The sequence below is a fragment of the Saccopteryx bilineata genome, chromosome 5 (genome assembly GCF_036850765.1).
Source record: "Saccopteryx bilineata isolate mSacBil1 chromosome 5, mSacBil1_pri_phased_curated, whole genome shotgun sequence".
NCBI lineage: Eukaryota > Metazoa > Chordata > Mammalia > Chiroptera > Emballonuridae > Saccopteryx > Saccopteryx bilineata.
Window position 1 is genome coordinate 14,435,185 of NC_089494.1, and position 20,438 is coordinate 14,455,622.

At 37.6% G+C, this 20,438-nt stretch overlaps 1 protein-coding gene across 1 annotated transcript in view; it reads left to right on the top strand.

The window, feature by feature from the left end:
- The window catches only part of SPAG16 (sperm associated antigen 16), a 232,523-nt gene that overhangs the window by 82,778 nt on the left and 129,307 nt on the right, over positions 1-20,438 (top strand). Inside the window, 1 exon segment of the mRNA XM_066232513.1 lies at positions 7,294-7,421. Coding sequence (XP_066088610.1) covers positions 7,294-7,421 — 128 coding nt within the window.

Here is a 20,438-nt window from a genome sequence, read left to right on the forward strand (position 1 = left end):
CTGAGAAACAAAATAGAAACCGAGGCAGTTTCACAGGGAACAGGTGGAAAGCTGTCAGAGAGAAGGGGGAGGGGGGGACAAGATCAAAGAAAATGTAAGGATTAGTCAAATTATATATCTATAACACACATATACAGACAACAAGGTAGCAATTCCCAGAGGAAAAGGGAGGATGGAAGCAGGGGGAGTGGGGTGTGGTAAAGGGGGTGAAATGGGAATGGAGACTTTACATGGAACATGGAGGGCATGAGGTGGGGGTAGAGGGTATTATGTTGAGTGGGAAACTTAAGACCATGTCAACATAATAAGTTAAAAATTAAAGAAAGAACGTTATCTCGGGTTATAATTCTCCATTTATTAGTACCATTATTGATTAATGTCTCTTTAATGGAAAGCTTTGAGGAAGCAGGGAGACTGTCTCTTTTTGCTCATTGCTACATCTCCAACCTATCATAGTGTCTGGCTCATAATAATAAGTGATTTTTGAGTGTATGAATATAAAAGGCTACTAAGTGAGAGAACAGGAATTTAAAAATCAGATCGAACTCTAAAACCACAGTTCTGCAATGACAGTGTATATGTAGCATATTATAATAATAAATTACCATACTGAAGGTTCAGCACTTGTTCTGGATATACTTGAAAGCCATATATGAATCTGTAGCTTTTCTTGTTTGATCAAGACTGTTTACATAATTTGTAATATTAATGAAATGGGGAGCTTTAGTGATAGAGATAATGGACACATACAAAGTATTTGAGAGGACAGAGTCCCTAAGAGCAGACCCAGTGAACATCTGTTCATCAGAGCTGTCTTTCAGAGGCTTGAGGAAGAAAAAGACCCCTGACTCTGGTGCTGAGGGACAGGTAGCAGGCAGTTGGTGTGACACTGACAACTCACTTTGCTTCTTCCCTGGTTAATCCTCAGAGTGGAGCAGGCAAAGTGAGCCAGTGACAATACACTGGTTCTGTGGGAGGAGTAGAGCAGAACATGTAGTGGATTATATGTTGTTTGAAATTGTATCCAATATCATCTCAGAGGGAAGCAGAGGAGATTCTATATAAGAAGAGAGTTGATTGCTAACAGAATTTAAAATTTGTTCTTTTTATCTACCTGATCCTCTTTCCTTCTATTTGTATCCCTCTGTTCCTTCTCCCTCTTCCTATCCTGTCTCTACTGTGTTTCCTAATGCTTTGGTATGATCCTTGGCTGTACATAGCCAGGAATCCCTACTCTACTTTTTCCTGATGGCATGTGAGGAATGTGTAACCACACCCTCCAGTGAAATTGAGGTCATGGTCCTATCACCTGATGCTTTCTCTCTTGTCACCATGTAGATAATAGTTTTACATAACAGGAAATACAAAATCGTTTTGTATTAATTTTAGTGCTTCATTTTTTATGTTTACAAAATTTTCATCTATTATTTTGAGAAAACAGTGTATTTGTGTGTGTATGTATGTATGTGTGCGTGACAGAGAGACTGTAGAGACAGACAGGAAGGGAGAGAGAGGAGAAACATCATCTCATAGTTGTGGCATCTTAGTTGTTCATTGATTGCTTTCTTATATGTGTCCTGGCCAGGGTCAGGGGTCTCCAGCAGAGCGAGTGACCTCTTGCTCAAGCCAGCGACCTTGGGCTCAAATCAGTGATCTTGGCCTTAAAGCTAGTGATCTTTGGGCTCTAGCCAGTGACCATGGGGTCTTATCTATGATCCCATGCTCAAGCCAGTGACCCTGTGCTCAAGCTGGTGAGCCGTGCTTAAGCCGGATTAGCCTGCACTCAAACCAGCGACCTCGGGGTTTTGAACCTAGGTTTTCTGTATCCCAGTCCGATGCTTTATCCACTGTGCCACCACCTGGTCAGACTCCAATATACATTTTTGTAGGTTTTCCCCCTTTTATTACCTTATGTCTTCTCACATACACACACACATATATATACACACACATGTATATGTGTGTATGTACATGTTTGTATATAATATATATTTACATATATTTATACATAAATATGTTAATTTCTTCCTGTGTCAGCCAGTTTATTGCCTTTGGCTCAGTCTTTCAGTTCACAGGTTAACATAAGTGACTGATTTCTTCATCATCTCCATTCCCTGTGGTTAAATTTCTAATGTTCTTCATTTCTCTTGGGTTTTGGTAACATTGTTTTGAATCTCATAGGCTGTTTTTATTTCTTTCTTTTGTTTTTTGAATATTAATGTTTCTTTTAAAAATAGAAGTCTAATTTGAGGCCCGAAAGTGGTATATATTCTTCCGGAGAGAATTCTATTGAAATTTAGTAGGTCGCTGTGTTAGAAGCACTATCAATTGCATATTACCTTATTCCAGTTAGTGATGTAGATGACTCAAACTTTTGCTTTGGTTTGCATGATCAAGTCTATTTCTAGTTAGTCATATTTCTTAGATTCTCAATGTAGAGCTTGGCATGTTCACCAGAACCCATCCTTTGATTGGGCCCTGAGCTCTCATTTCTCCTTTGTGTTTCATTCTGTTTGCCTCCTCTGTCAGAATTATCTGACAGGTGCCAAAGCTACAGGAGAAAATGAACTCAAATCAGGCTTCTTTCTTTGTGTATCTCTTTTCTTAGACCTAATCACCATTATTATCCACTACATGGTTAAATTTCTCTGATGCTTTCAAACACATTTTAAAAGTATATTTTTTGACAATATTTTCCAGTTGTTTTCAGTTGGAAGGTTGTTTTATATAATCTCATTTATCGTTACTGAAACTTTATTTTGCTTTGTGAAGAAATATTTATAAGCTTAAATTTTTATTTATATGTAGGATTTATGTAAAGCCAGTAGCCACGGCAACCATCACAGTCGCCTAACCCATGTAGGTTTGAATTTGATTCGGACAGACGGTAATGAAACAGTGGAGCCAAGAACTGGTGGGCTATTAGCTTTAATCCTAGCTTGCACCCGCGGGCAAGAAATAAACACAGTGGGAAAACACTTCCCTTTCCATTCAGGGCTCCCAAAGCCAATGACTTATCTGAGTTTCCTAGAATCAAAGGTATCTACCTCACCAGCCTTATTCACCTCTGTTTCCCATCTCCTTATCTCTGCACAAACTGGCTTCTCCTTCAGCACTCTGCCATCTTGGCTGCTTCTCCTCTCCTCCACATGGCCATTCTCTGCTCTCCTACAGCATGGGCTCCTCTGCCCCATTTAATAGTGTAGAAATCAAAACCTTTAATCCAATATACAAACAAGGAAGTCTCTGATACAAAGTCACTTAGGGTGGCAAAGGCTGTCTTAAAACTAAGCTTTAGGCTATAAGGACCCTGCCTGCTTACAGCCTGTCCCCACACGCAGTGCAAACTATAAGTGAGCAGACATACATATCATATTTACAAACTTATTTGACCAACAATGTACCACCTTTTAAATAATTAAAGTGTATATTTTTGTTGTAATGCGATATATTATTTTAAATCACATCTTCCCCCTCCCCCCTGAAACTTCAGTGCCTCCATTGTCTTTAAAAATCCAATTGTTTTGTCTTGTCTTCCTGTTCCTTCGTGGTCTGCCATTCACCTCTGCAGACTGTTCAGCCTTCCTACCTAACCTTCAGCTATTTGTTTTCACTTGCATTTAGGTTTCTCATTCTCAAAGTCTGTCTGCCTTTAAAAATACCTGCAGTACCAGGTTTTGATTTTCCCATAGTCCAAATTCTTTTTTTAAATTAATGCATCTTAGTCAAATGCCATTTTCTATCTACCAGACAGTGATTCCCTAGATCTTAAGATTAATTGGTTTATATTCCTAGAATAAGCCTAATTATTATGTCACAATAGATCCATATCAGGGACCTTGCTCAAAATTATCTGGTTGTAGATAAATGTGCTTTAGTCTCTGCTAATGTTGCAGGGACACTCAAGCAAAAATGAAGCAGCCTTTGGCAAAGTGACTGAGCTATTTTTTTTTTTTTTTAAGCTGGAAACGGGAAGAGACAGTCAGACAGACTCCCGCATGCGCCCGACCGGGATCCACCCGGCACGCTCACCAGGGGCAACGCTCTGCCCACTAAGGGTCAATGCTCTGCCCCTCCGGGGCACCGCTCCGCCGAGACCAGAGCCACTCTAGCGCCTGGGGCAGAAGCCAAGGAGCCATCCCCAGCGCCCGGGCCATCCCTGCTCCAATGGAGCCTCGGCTGCGGGAGGGGAAGAGAGAGACAGAGAGGAAGGAGGGGGGAGTGGAGAAGCAAATGGGCGCTTCTCCTATGTGCCCTGGCCGGCAATCGAACCCGGGTCCCCCGCACGCCAGGCCGACGCTCTACCACTGAGCCAACTGGCCAGTGCCTGACTGAGCTAATTTTGACCAATAGATCAATGTTTGAAATCACTGAAACACAGATTATCCTGAATTATTGCTGCATAATCTTTGATTATGTTATGAATGCATAGTAAAATTGGCATATGTGTACATAACCAGAAGTCAAAAGATAGAATTTGAATGAGAACCTCTGAAAGGTTTTACTAAAATGTAAATGGCTTAAAAATCTTATTTACAAAGTGTTCCTGTTAGTCATTGTAAATCAGTAGATGCATTTTTAGTCACTAAAACTTTAACATTCATTACCATTCCATAGTGCAAAAAATGAATAGTGCTTTTTGTCAGTCTCCTATAGGATTTACTACCTAGTGATTTAATTAGGGAAGTAATTTCCTAGGTAAATCCATGTACAACAATATAAATTATAGTTATTTTATGCCATTTCTACCCCACAAGAATATATTGACTGTTCTGTGAATAAGATATGAACAACACATCGACTTTTCGGAAGGCCATGTATTTAGTAACTTGGCATTTATAGAGTGCCTATTAGTGTAAGATGCTATGCTAGAGAGACAAAAGTGAATAATATACTTGTCTTCTACTAGCTCACAGTGGAATGGGCAAACTATGCAATGGTACAATTGCAATATTCTGTAATATGTACAGCTCTCGTTAATAACAGGGTGACTCAACAAAAGAGATAATGTGACATGGCTTTATATTTAGGGAAGTGGAAGATGAAATTAGAGAGAGAGCTTAGGGCCTAACCTAATCAATTAATTTAGGAAACAAATGAATAGTTATATTTATGTATTAGCAACATTATTTTCATAGAGTTCCTACCTTAAAGATATAATTTACATTTATTATTTTTATTGTCTATGGTGTTCTCATACTTGTATACAAGATCCACAAGGGAGGGAATTTTGTCTGTTTTGTTCAAAGATTTTTTTTTGTTCAAAGATATTTTATAAGAGCCAAAACCAATATCTATCATGAAACAGACACTCGATAATAAACATTAATCTAATAATTACTGAACGATTTTAAATGTGTGTGTGTGCGCGTGCCCATATACACAATTAACAAAAATGTGGTAAATTTACATACAATACTATATTACTGGCAGGATTACTTTTATAAATTTGTATAACATTTCTGAAAAGCAATCTATGAAGAGGAATTATAGTTTTTATTATTTTATTGGAATTATTTACATTTCTGGAACTGTGCTTTAAGGATATAATAATCAGTGAAGTGCAGATTTATAGATAGGAAACTGTTCACAGCATTGGCAAGTATAAAGGAAACAAAAGTAACTTAATGTTAAATAAAATATGGCATTTATCATTCCTTTAAAACAGAGTAGATAGCATGAGAATGCAGTAATATGATGCTATATGAAAACTGGTGGGTGGATAACAACATGATCTCAATTTTGTAAAAATGGAGAAAAAGAGGCAGATGAATTATTAAACCAAAATGTTATTAGTAATTATATCTGGATGCTGATAATAAGATTGCTTTTAATTTTTTTCTTTGTAAATTTATGAAATTTCTGTATGAACATGTATTACTTTGTTAATTAGAAAAAGACTTCATTTATATATTTTTCCAGCTCTGAGAATTTATTAAAGACCCTATTGCAACACAATCTTCATGAGGGCAAGACGTTTCACCTGCTTGGTTCATTGTTGAATTCTCCATGCCTAGAGTAACGTTTAGATAAAGTGCCACTTAAAAATGCTTCTCAAATAAATGAGTGAGCGCACCAATGAATGCTATGCCTCCCTCTCTAAAGGCAATTTTAAAGCATTTAATGCAAGAGGATTGAGTACTGCCTTTTCTTGTAGAGTTGAGAAATTAATTCATCCATCATTTAGTGTTAATTAAGGGCCTATTTATAGCATGTCTTCTTTCCACTGAGGAGAGACAATTGCTCATGGATTGAAACAATCATTGATCATCAAGCTACAGTTTGCTTGGTGGGGAGGGAGTTGACCAACACATGGCATATGTGTTTTCTAATGTATGTGAGATTTGAAATGATCATGACAGAAATGTTTTACCTTCAGCAACTGCTTTTAAGTTAGCCCTGTGTCCTCAGATTTAAATAAAACAAAAAAATTATAATTAATCAATTAACAGATATTATTTTTATTTTTTATTCAGTGAAAAGAGAGGAGGCAGAGAGACAAACTCCCACTTGCACCCATAACAGATTCTGCTTGGTAGGCCCCCTATGGCATGATGCTCTGCCTATATGGAGCATTGCTCCACTGCTTGGCAACTAAGTTATTTTTTAGCATCTGAGGCAGAGGCCATGTAGCCATCCTCAGTGCCTGGGGCCAACTCACTCGAACCAACTGAGCCAGGGCTGTGAGAGAGGAAGAGAGAGAGAGAGAGAGAGAGAGAGAGAGAGAGAGAGAGAGGAAAGGGAGGGGAAGGGGTGGAGAAGCAAATGGTCACTTCTTCTCTGTGCCATGGGCCCTCCCGGGAATTGAACCTGGACCATTCACATGCTGACCAATGCTCTACCACTGAGCCCACTGGCCAGGGCAATTAGCATATATTATTTTGTTACCGAATGAAAATGTTTTAGTTTACTATTTTTAAAGTACAAATGAAGTACAAGAATAATCACAGATTTTGCTAATATTATAGTTGGGGATGGAAACTTATTGAAAAAGGAAAATTGAATAATATATATAAGACAATACTATATTTTGCTTCATTATAACTCAATAAGGGAATGTTTTCAAATAATTTTTATCATGTAGCGTTCAGTTTAATAATATGCAAATAGATAGGTGCCATATTTAAATTTTTATTTTTTGTGTATTTTGTCAAAACAAAAATAAGAAATGAACATAAATCCTGAGGGAATGTAATAGTAATGTTTATATTGTAATTTAATATTAAATAAGACAAGATTAATGTGAACAGTGATGTGGCTATTTTACACAGAGCTCTTTATTTTTTTCTCAAGGATTCAGAATTTCCCACCTACAAGCAACAAAATCCAAACCCGTATTTATGTGAGGGCAAATACGGTCCAGCAAAATTTGACTACAAGCTGAATACCATATTAAGACTTCATGAACTTCCAGTGAGCTGGTAGGATCCTTGATGTTTTATTAATGCTTTTGAGACTTTATTGTTATATCTAAATTGTGGTACTCTTATAGACATTTATAGGCAAAGTGTTTTTCTCTTAGCCTGTTCCCAAAGTGCTTCTCATAACAGTGAAAGCATCTGCTTATCGTGGCTGCAAGAATCTCAGACTAATTGGTGGAGGCACTTGGTGGCAGTGCAGACTCACATGCACTGTTGTGCGTATTTACTGTAGAGGCTGCAGTTCTTCAAATAAAGCACAAATCGTTTTTAAAGAGGTTTTTAGGATTATTTTAAAGATAGGGTCTCAGCAACTATGCAATTCATTTGTTTTATTTTACTTATAATTTTGCATATATGTATTTATCATTAACAAATCATTAGTTTTGAGGACCATAGTTTTGTGAACGATAATTACATTATTTTAAAGACAAAACTTATTACTTGGTGTTTATTAAAAAGCATTATTTTATGAACCTGCATATTTACATTTATAAAAAGACATTTTATTTTATTTTATTTTACTTCCATTGATTTTAGAGAGAGAGAAGCATCAACTCATTGTCCCACTTAGTTGTTCCATGTAATTGTGCTCACTGATTGTTTCTTGTTTGTGCCCTGACTGGGGACCAAACCCACCACCCTGCACGCTGGGACGATGGCCCAGGCGCTGAACCACCGAGCAAGGGCCTTCATGCCTTCATAGAAAACAGTTTACATTGTGTAAAATTCTTATTATTTCTCAGAGTCTTTGAGACAAAAAGTTTTTTGGAGCATCTATAAATACATGTTCTATCATATAGTTCCATGGTTCATTAAAATATTAGTAAATTGTCAGCTTTTGTAGATTATCATGAATATATCATTTTGATTATGGTTTAGGTAAGTAATATATATATTTTTTGCATTTGTTCATATAATCCTAAGCTTATGTCATCACTCTTCAAGAAATGTAAGATTTGTACAAAAATGTATAGCAAACATTATGTAAATTGCTTCTATTACTTAAAGAGGACAAGTGTCTCAAAATAGCATGTTAACCAACTGTAATGCCTTACATACATTTATCTATGGTATTTTATTTTTGTTTGCAAAGTTTCCCCTGTTCTTGCTGACTATGTTTCAGCTACTTAGTAAATCCTATTTGTTTAATTATTTCCATGTAGCAAGAATGTCATCTATGGTAACTTACTTCAGAGCATGGCAGGTATGATCTTGTCTGCCATGATCAAAACCAGTACACTAGTGACTGAAAAGTTCTGTTAGTGGAGGGAACCATAAATATGAGTACATTCACACTTTCAGGTTTCTGTTGCGACTTAACAGTGCATTTGCATCCACATGCTCGTCTTTTGATAGAAGCCCATGGCCTTTTCTTTGATTAAGTGACTGTTGATTATAATTCTACACCTTATTTCTTGCATAAACTATACCAGTAACGAACATATACAATTTCAATTTTGTGGATTCTTTAATCTGAAACTAGAACTTCAGTCACTCAGCAGATGATCTCCCTACCTTTCCATGGCATTAATTTAATTTTTATGGTCAGCAATTTTCCTTGTCATACCCACATTTCATCACCTTGATTAATCTTTAATTATATTACAAAAGCAAACACATCTGGCTTAGAAGGCGATTTAGGAACAATTCCAAACTTCTTAGGCTCTCTTTTAATCCTGGACCTTGGCTGGAGGGAGGAGCCTGTGCGGGTCTACCGTGGAGTCCTGAGAGCTCTGAGCAGTGCGGTGCAGTGAGCACAGTGAGGGTCTTTCTCAGGTGGAGTGGGAAAGGGAGGTCAATCCACCAAGTAAGTTCAAAGTTTGTAGTACGTGAAATGTGGAGAAGAAGGAAACATGTAACTCTCAGTCAAAGACAAAACCTGGATTTTACATAATTTCCAGCCTTTGGAGAGAGAGCTGCTCTGGTAACTAGTACTGCAACCTAGTGTATAATCATCTAATTTCTCTGCCACAATTTTCACTACTTAGCCGATTAGGAGAGAAGACCCTAGTATTGTGAGTTGGGCAGTAAAGAAAGAATCACTAATAGAAAGAATAAACACTAATCTTCTCCAGCCGTGATCTTCACCTGGTATGCCACAAGAGGCTCAATGGTGCATTGCAAGGACTTAAAATGTACAGCACCTGATTATTTAGTCAGGGGCGCTGACCTTCTTTTCCTTTAGTTTGTCAAATAAAACTGTAACAAAAGCCAATGCTACAATAGCTGTCTGGTGAGAATGAATCAAAATTATACCTATTTTTTTTTGTCAGATTGTCAAAAAAATAGATTTTTCTGGTGTGCTGTGGAATTTTAATAAGTTGTTGTGTGCCACGAGATGAAAAAAAGTTGGAAAGCACTGTTCTAGAGTAATGTGCACCTCAAAGGAATATTCAGCTTTGGCTTTGGGACAGCTCATTTACCTGGGCCTTTTTTACCTGTCCTCAGTTCCAATTGTTTTACATTTCTGCTTCCTTATACTACTATTATTTGGGCGCGTTTTTGTTTTTCTCTAACCTATTTTATCCTACTTTTTTCTCTATACTCTTGTTCTTTACTCCCACATTATATATAATTAACTAGAAATCATATACAATTTAATTGTGAGTAATTAGTGTTTCTCAAATAATTTCATATTCTCCATTTTTAAAAACCAAATCACCCGCTTCCCTCATCCCATATACGCACCCAGAGGCTTGGTACTTGATAGGTCTTTAATATAATCCTTATTGACTCAATTGTGTTTCTTTAAGGAATTTATTTATATTTGTTTTTCTTACCCTTTGTAGAAGTAAAGTTATTCTCCTGTGGCATATGGGTTCCTTAACTTCATCAATGTAACTATAATAGTAATGACAATGGTAACGAAAGAGTATCAGTGATAACAATAAACTCTTTTTCTAAGAATCTGTGAATGCCAGGATTTGGCTGCTTTGACAAGATCTCTGACCTTTCTATTTCTGTTAAGCAGTTATTATATGCCCCATTTTCTCCCTCTCTCTATTTTTCTCTCTCTTTCTGTGTCTCTCTGTCACACACACACACACACACACACACACACTAGCATTCGCACACACAAATGAGCTTTGGAAATCTTGGCAATTACAGAGAAGAAATTTGTATCATGATGGTTAATTAAAAAACAAACTATAAAACAATAAGTCACACATTATGTAAGGAAAAATACTGAAAAAATGTCTCTATTTTTACAAATGAGCATACAATTCTGCCAGTAATGTACAACTATATTTCCTCTGCATTTGGCCAAATTACTTTTTATTTCCCTGACAAGCATGGCCTAGGAAAATTGCTTTAAACTTATATATTAAAATGATTAACTGAAGTGCAGAATTTATAAATGGTATGTTCTTTCCCTGGAAAAACAGATTTATGAAAATGTATTTTTTGCCATGTTTTTTCTAACAAGATCATAATAAATGAGTATTAAATTTGAGATAATTTGAAAATTCCTAATGTCTTACTAATTTGCATTTTTATAGTGGGTCAGTGCAATTTTGTGAGTCAGAGAACCAGAAGGATTTTAAATGAGACTAGTGAAAGAGAGGTTTAAGATCTGATTTAGGTAGATGTAGTTTTCCTAATTTTACAGAATTGTTCCTCTCAGCCTAGAAAATGTTCTCCAGTAACTTCCATTAGTTAAAAAGAAAATTCTTTCTTGACCGGACCATCCCCACCAAACCTGTGCTGTCTCCTCAGAAGCTGCTCTGCTCATTTTCCCTAAAAAGGTGGGCACAAGTGCAGGCTGAGCTAACAGCCTCCACTTGCTCTTTTCATTCTCCCCTCCAGGGGGCTCCCTTCCTTTCCTCTGCTCTGGAGCTTGTCAGTCATTTGCTACCTCTGTACCTGCCTCCTGTGGTCACTTATCTATCTGTCCTCATTTTCTTCACTTCTCAGCTGCAGTCAGCACAGCTAACCACCCAGGTTCCTCTCCTGACTCCCACTATTTGTACGGTGCTGGTCTTCCGGCTGACCCCCGGCTGTCCCATCCAGTCTTTGGAGGGGTGTTCCTCCTCTGTTCTTCTGGTTGACAGAGGGCCATGGGCTCAGCCTCCCGGCTTCATCTTCTCACCTCTACCCTTTCTCAGGTAGCCACTTCCATTCTCAGGCTTTAAATTTGTTCTGTGCCATAAGAAATGATGACATAGGATCATTTACGACAACATGGATGGAGCTTGATAACATTATACTGAGTGAAATAAGTAAATCAGAAAAAAAACTAAGAACTGTGTGATTCCATACATAGGTGGGGCACAAAATTGAGACTCATGGACATGGACAAGAGTGTGGTGATTACCATAGAGAGGGGGAGGGGCATAAAGGAAACCGAATAAAAGGTGACAGAGGACAGTTTGACTTTGGGTGATGGGTATGCAACATAATCAAATGCCAAAATGATCTGGAGATGTTTTCTCTAAATCTGTGCACTCTAGTTGATCAGTGTCACCCCATTAAAATTAATTGTCTAAATAAAATTATAAAAAAACAAATTAAAAAAAATTTTTTTAATGTTCTGTGCGCTGCTAATCTCTGTGATGATAACACTACCATTGATATCTCCCCTGAGCTTAAACATCTACATAGGCTTCTTCATATTATCATGTTAGAGCTCTTCTTTCTAAGAAAATCAGGTCTTCTAATCTCCATTTTTGCAGAAGGAAAATGTGAATTCATGTGAATTTATTTGAGCCAAAAGCATAGGAGACATTTTGATACCTTATCTTCTCACTCTCCAGTTCCCACCATTAAACTATCGGTAGGTCTGATAGGCTCCTCCTCTAGAATATATTCACACTTTCCCCACTTCCCTCTGTATTACTATGCTCATCTCTCATACTTGCAGAAGCCTATTAATCCACCCACCCTTACTCCACAACATTTCACTAACTTCACAAAAGCCAAGCTGATCTTTTGAAAATGTAAATCGATTTGTACGACTTCCTGCTTTAAGTACAATGTCTTCCCCTTGTTTTAAAATGAAATCCAAACTTCTGTGGCCTACGGGGCTCTGCAAGTGGAGGCGCTGCCTCCCTCTCTTTGCATTGGCTGCGTGCTCTTCCGTTCTCATTGGCCAGTAGCTGTGTGTGCTGTCTGGAAGTAGTTAGGTTTGTGCCAGCATTACTGCATGCACTTCCATAGAAGCAGACACCACAATACAGAAAAAGTGGCTTATTAGCTTCTAATGCAAAAAAAAAATAGGCATTATTAAGATGTTACTTTATTTGTATTTACCATATATGAATGTAAAGCTTATTGTTTTGGCTGTAAATTCTGTTTTTTAAAAATCAATAGTGATATTTTAAAATATGAGTTTTCAAATTAAACAGTGAATCATTTTTATATAACTGATGAAATTTAACTACTATTTTACAATGCATATTTATAATAAGCTTAAATTATAATTTATTTATTTTTATTTTTTTGTATTTTTCCAAAGCTGGAAACGGGAAGAGACAGTCAGACAGACTCCCGCATGCGCCCGACCAGGATCCACCCGGCACGCCCACCAGGGGGCGATGCTCTGCCCCTCCGGGGCGTCGCTTTGCAGCGACCAGAGCCACTCTAGCGCCTGGGGCAGAGGCCAAGGAGCCATCCCCAGCGCCCGGGCCATCTTTTGCTCCAATGGAGCCTCGGCTGCGGGAGGGGAAGAGAGAGACAGAGAGGAAGGAGAGGGGGAGGAGTGGAGAAGCAGATGGGCGCTTCTCCTGTGTGCCCTGGCCAGGAATCGAACCCAGGACCCCTTGCACGCCAGGCCGATGCTCTACCACTGAGCCAGCCGGCCAGGACCTTAAATTATAATTTTTATGATGGTAATGTCCCCAAGATAAACCACTATGAGCAAAGTGTATATTTAAATTTTGAATTAGTAAAGGTAAAAAACTCAGTTTCTGCATGTATAGTACTTACATGCAGATAAAAATATTTGCAATCATTACCTATCAGTAGTGAACAGAATAATTTACAACACTTTCCATAATATAAAAATATTAATTTTGTTTTATAATTTACTAGGTGCTGGTTTGGTAGTTTACTACAAAGTACTAATGTATTCACTTAGCTTCTGTTAAGTAATGATACTACTAAAAAGGAAGAGGTACCTGAATTTACAGTAAATGTAAACATACACTTTAATGGCCTATTTATCTTTGTGGGTGCGTTCCGTGAATAAATAGGTCATCTAATTAGGGGAGTTCTTTAATATATTTCAGGTTGTCTTTAGTGCCCTTGCATGTATCTTGTCTTCAGCTTTAAATTAAGTTTGTTTAGACTTTCTGGGTTTATTAAGCAGTTGTCATCATCTAGTTCCGATTTGGTTTTTTTGAGTCAACTTACAGCTAAAATTATGGAAAAGTCTATTTGTTGGTCACAGGCAGTGCACAAAGCATTTTCAATCCCAGTATTTCCTAGACTCAGAGACCTATAGTTGCTCTTCTGGGCTATAATGTTCTTCATTCTATTTTAATTATCTAGATCCACAGTAATAACCACAGTGACCTACAAGAATGCATTGTTGGACATATTATAATTATATATAGCAATTATGTATAGTGCCAACAATGCATAATAATTCCACCTCTTAACTAAGGTTGGTAAAAATTAAACTATGCTTGTCTCTCCTAGGACATAGTTTCAATTTTTGAAAAAAACAAGTCATTCAGTTTTTGCATAAAACTTTTTCTGGAGTATGTTATGGTAAGGCAAGTCAGCTTGTCATTCCGTGGAATGACAATGCAGTAATAATATTTCAGTGAGTGTAGAAGCCATCTCTCCACCTTGTTGCTTAGTTACATACTGGTAATTCATATTACTTACCATGTAATAGAAAGACAGGTGGAATTTAAAGGCACAGGTTAATCTTTGAAATGCAGAATGTCAGTGAAGATGGTTTAGGACAAGTACCAACAAACATCTTTTTCTCTTTAACAGTTTATTTAGTATTCAGACTACATTATATTCACACATGTACTTATAATTCAGTTTAAATATTTAGAGGTGGAAAGATTTAATGAAGTACTAGTAATTGGTGGTTCTAGCAATTTCTGCCATTACTTGATGGAATGCCTCACCTAAATTTGCCAAGACCTTGCTTTTAATCCATGGTAAAGTTGATGAGTGTGGAATGGTATTTCATAATTTATTTTTTTCCTGATGTTTATGATTATATGGTGAAAGGGTTGTAAACATCAGTGCTTTTGCTGGTAGGTTTAGATCTTAAGCTAATTTTGGCATTTTTTATATGGCCATGATTAGAATGACATGGTCATGTTCATTTTATATTATTACTTTTTAAAATATCCATAGTGTTTTATAATCTAGGAGTAAGTAATAAAAATATTATTAGACTTATACACCCAACATTCTTAACAATATTTTTCTTAACAATATTTATGCTCTGAATTCAAATTTAATTTAAAACTACTGACATTATCACAAAGTGATAACTATTAATTCAGAGTACCTCATAAAATAGGACATTTTAATGTGCATGTCTTGTGAGCACCTCAAAGTTAGCAGATTTCAAACCCAATTTAATTTTGTCTTTTTATCAGCCCTTTCCTCTCTACCTTCACCTTCTTCCTCCCATCTTGTAAGTGTTCTTATCAGGCATATGGTCACATAGACAGTATGTGCATCGTAGGTTCTCCCTGTCACTCACTGTTACTTTAGTCACTCAGAGTCTGTGTGTTCTGTCCAAAAGGTGTTGTACAGCCGTTCGTTTCTGTCAGAGTCAATCATCTGTCATGTATACTTCCCCAACAACTTCCGACTGGTCTCTCTGCCTCTAGTTTCTCCAACTAAACTATAATTACAGTAATCTTTCTAGAATGATCTAATTTTTGCTTTGAAATCTTTAATTATATACAAAGCCCTCAATACACAATCCAGCTCGAACCTATTTTATAGTTCTACTGTATGCCCTTACCTCTATACCACTGTGTTCTTGTTTCAATGAAATCTTCTCACATGTCTAGATCTTAGCTGATAATCTTCTGGCTTGAATGCATTTACCTCCATTCTCTATTTGGAAATACTCAAACAATGTATAGAAATTCCATCTATAAACCAAACCTCCTTTTTCTGTTCTTGGCAGTAGATATAACTACCAAGATATACAGAATATAGGTGCATATAAAAGTTTTATTGAACTTATATTTTTCATCTGAGAAATCCTTATTATTTATAGCAGCAAATATTTTGTATAAACATAAGTAGATCTTTCTACTTGATAACTGTGACCTTTCATTTTACCGAGACTATAGAGATTATATATAATGTAGGTTTAGATTAAAAAGGTGATGTTATAGACATGAAAAGGAAGCATAAGTCTCAAATGTACAGTGTTACAACTACTGGGTATAGTGGAAATGAGATGTATGTGTGAACAATATATTTTATTTTTATAGTTATACACACTTATGGTTTTCTTTTTTTTAACCCTTGCAATTATTTGGAGATATTCTGCTATTCTGTATTCTGATCATATTACTCTACAAGACTTACTCTACCACACAAATTTATTTTATTAGTTTTTCTTGTATTTCAAAAGTTGTATAGCTAGAATATTGGTATTGACAATATAGATTTGTCAGCAATATTATATTATGTGTCATGTAAAACATAAAGTCGTGCCTGTCTGGACAGGGTAAAGAATTAATGAGAATAAGGACAATTGTGAATTGCAGGAGAAATCACTAAATATTACATAACTGTGCACAACATTTGACAACTTTTGAAGGTTAGAGATGACTTTTAATTAAGTATATTATTTTTCCAAAAATGGAAGAAGCTTTATTATTTTGATTATTTCAAGAATAATACATGCTCCCCCTTGATCCAACCCTCAAATACCAAAACAGATGAACACTACTACCACTTTAGGGAACTGTTTTCTTTCAGAAAGTCTTTGAGCCCACCATGAATCAAGAAACACGGAAGGAATGAGATATTAGGCACTGGGATCAGCAGTTGTAAGTTCATGGATTAAGTTGACAAAGGGGCCATGATAAAGGCCAGTTATGAAGAAGGCTGTCCTTATGAAGAAGAATGAATAGTGTTCAAATGAGCCTCTAATATGTGCCAAGTATTGTTTTGTGCTCTTGAAATACAACAGTAAACAAGACAAGCAAAGACCTTAGAGTAATGGAATGTACAAATTGATAGGGACATAAAGGCAAACTAATAAGTAGACAAATAAATATGCAAGATAATTCCAAGTGGGAATAAATGTTATAGAGTTATGGAGTTAATAAAATAGGTATTGTTCTGGATGGGGTGGGTTGAGGAGGTTCTGGAAAGCCGCTTTACGGTGGTGACATTTGATTGAGATTATTCGATCTGACAGATTTCAGGGAGCCACTTTAGGCAGCGTGAAAACATATGAATAAGCCCCAAGGCAGAAGCTGAAATAGAAAAAGACAGGTGGCCCTGAACAGGCGGCGGTGCAGTAAATAGAGCGTCAGACTGGGACATAGAGGACCCCTGTTCGAGACCCCAAGATCGCCAGCTTGAGCCCGGGCTCGTCTGGTTTGAGCAAAGCTCACTTGCTTGAGCCCCAGATTGCTGGCTTGAGCAAGGGCTCACTCGGTCTGCTGTAGCCCCCAGTCAAGGCACATATGAGAAAGCAATTGATGAACAACTAAGGTGCTGCAATGAAGAATTGATGCTTCTCATCTCTCTCCCTTCCTGACTGTCTGTCCCTATCTGTTCCTATCTGTCCCTCTCTCTGTCTCTATCACACACACAAAAAGAAAATAACAAAGAAAAGGACAGGTGGCTAGAGTATTGTGAGTGCAAGGGGTTCAGTGTGGGAAGAGAGCAGATGATCTGGGATGAGTTTAAAGAAAAGCCAATAAAATTTTGAAGAAGGTAACATGGTGTGATTTATAATTACACTGGCTGCTGTATGGACCAAAAGCTAGGCGGATAGCACAGTGAGAAACAAGAGGGACTGATGGATTTTTTTGAACTGCCCAAATAGAGCCAATAAGAGAGCTTAAAAGTAAGTAGAGGGATGACAGAGTCCAAGTAACTGTTTTACCTTTGGTTTTATATTTTTAGGAAATCTTAAGTATATATGTAGACTTGAATAAAGGAGAATGAAGAGTAGGACAAATTTAAAAAGTGACGAGGATGTTACACTTAAGATCCTAGCTGAGGTCAAGAGTCAAATTCAGAGTTGGCTCTTGTCATGCCAGATCATTTATGCCAGAAATCAGGAAAAATCCCACAACAACACGGTTAATGGTACAAAGGAAAATCTTGCATGGCTGAAATTTGCAAGACAGAGATATAGAAGTGTCCCTACTCATTACCATCCCATAGAAATGCTCACCAGAATAGAGCATCTACGGATATGGAATATTTTTGTTTTAGTGGAGGAAGCCCTCACCTCTGTGTGTCTCCCTATTCACATAGCAAACATGGGAAATGTCCTTGTCTATAGGAACATACATTGGTTTTTAGCATCAGGTAATCTGGATTTGGGGTGCCAGCCAATTACTAGGAATTCTCTGGGAAAGCCAGGTGCTTTGCACCTGGGAAAATAGAGATCAAGGGGCTGAAGCAATTCTTTAGTCCAGCCTGGCCTGAGGAGGAAGGCATTGGTTCTATGGGAAGCTGGCCCTGGGTGTGTACATTGAGCTGGGAGAGAGAAGAGCCCACCTAGGTCCTAGCAAGCTCATTGTCCATTCTGCCCAGACTAAGCATCTAAGATCATGTGTGGGTATCTCTGCTAATATAGTATAATAGCCTTGATAAAGAGAAGAGGTACTTCATCCAAGATAAGAGAAAAAAAGTGATTATATAAAAATTAAGGTATTTGAGGTCAGAAGGGGACAAAGTAACAGGAATTTAATCAACTGAGGTTCCCAATGTTCTCAGTGAAATATAATATTAAGCAATTTCTCTTGCTGAGAATAGGAGGAATAGTGTTGGGGAACTTGAGGGACATAGCAAAAGTTTTAAATGATCAATATGGGAATGAGAGAAGCTAAGTAAAAGTGAAGATTGTTAAACAATGCTGAAGGTCCAGGTGATTTGCTTTTATTTGGGAGGGGTTATGAATTTTAATGCTACTAACGTGTCTGTGTTTATATGAACATGTTCATGCTTTCCTTTAATACCATTTGCCTCTGTTTATAGAAATAAGGTGACTACATAATTCGTTCATATTTGGGATGTTTCTAGGTGTATGTGATATAAGGATGGGCTCCATGGTAATTGAAGAAGCTGGTGAGAGATTCAGTCATATGGTAAGCCAGACACCAAGGCATCCACATGGAGTGGATAGAGGCCATCAAGGGGCCTATAAGTCAAGAGAAAAGGATTCAGCAAGAGGCCAATATTCTTCCTGTGTCAGAAGTCCCATGGACTGTAAACGGGAGAACATGAGAGACTGGGATAGTTAGGCTTGGATCAGCCTGTGGAGTGCCTGTGTTTATATAGCTTCAGGTAGAGCCGTTCAAATTGAGAACTAGAATATACAATTAGGATTTTGTTGTCCAAATGAATTGAGACTAGCATTGAAATTAAGAAGACACAACTTTTTTGAGGTTAGGAATGTTGGATAGGTCATATACACGAATTCTGAAACCTTCTAATATAATGAAAATTCTTATGAAAAGAAAGAATGTGAAGCCTCCCAATTTTTGGCAAATTAAAAGAATTGATTGGGAATTCGGCTGATGTAAGTGACAAGGGAAAAGTGCAGCGTTGCCTTTAGTTTGGTTAAGGATTGCTGGGATAGGGTATAACTAACTGTAATTAATTTAAGATGTTTAGGTTGCAGAACTGGCTGAGGGTCCTAGGCACATCTGGCCTGGTGTTAGAAATGTGGAGGGGATTATATTTCAAAGTGGCAGGCAGAGTTTTGTTTTGCAGAGGGACAGTTCTGATCCAGAGTAGTGACTAGGGGCCTGGTGAAACAAGGACTATTGTGAAAACTGGAGCAGCTGTGTGGTTCTCCTTCTGGGCCTGGCTTATGTGTAATGTAGAAAACAATGGTGAAGAAAGGATGAAGTTAGACCCTTCTGGAAATCTAGTTTTCTTACTTATTTTATGAGATATGAAAAGTCAGCAGTGTGTGTGTATATATATTGGTTTTTAGCATCAGGTAATTTGGATGCTAAAATATGTATGCACACACACGCACTCACTTTTAAGAATTAAGAAAACAGGCATTCATGTTCAGTTTTTACAGTTCTGCTTATTTTTAAACAAAGACTTTTTTACCTGGTTGAATAGTGTCAAACATTAGTGTCACTCCATATGCCCCTTGAAAATGCAAAATCTCTTTCATCTACTAGTACTAGTGACTATAATTAAGGTACACATCTTCTAAAAGACTAGTAATTAGGCACAGTAATAAACGGACTATGATAGCCATTAGCGTTGACAGCTAACCATGGCAAGACGAGGGTTTGCTTCCCTTCCTCTTTCCCTCCAGTTTATACTCTCTCTCATATAACCCTCCAATATCACATGTGTGTGCATACGTACACGTGTGCGCTTTCTGCACATAACAGAGTCATGGCAACAAGAGAGTGAGGGGCTTTTAGGATAGTGAGGAGGGGTAATGGTCTGTATGACAATGGGCTGGGAGTGTTCCCTCTCATGTTTCTCTTCTTTCCTTCCCATCCTCCTTCTGGACTCACTGCTGATAGGCAAGGGCACAGCACAGAGAGTGTGAAAGAGAACAGCCAGGAAAAAAATACGAGGCGGATGTCCCAACTGTCTGCCAAGGATGAGGGCAGCCTCCCCAGCCATGGCATTCAGTCGGGCAGGTGGTTAAGGATCAAGAAGATCTTACACTAATAATTTGTATATTTTCTTTACTTCTCTACCATAAAATCAGCTGCAATTATCATCATGACTACTGAGTAATAGCTTGAACATGGCAGGCCTCAGGGAAAGTGAAGCAGTGAGGACCAACCCTGGAAAGACGTAATGGGACTGGATGACATGGGTTGACACAACCCGGGCTACTGGAAGAGGTTCAGG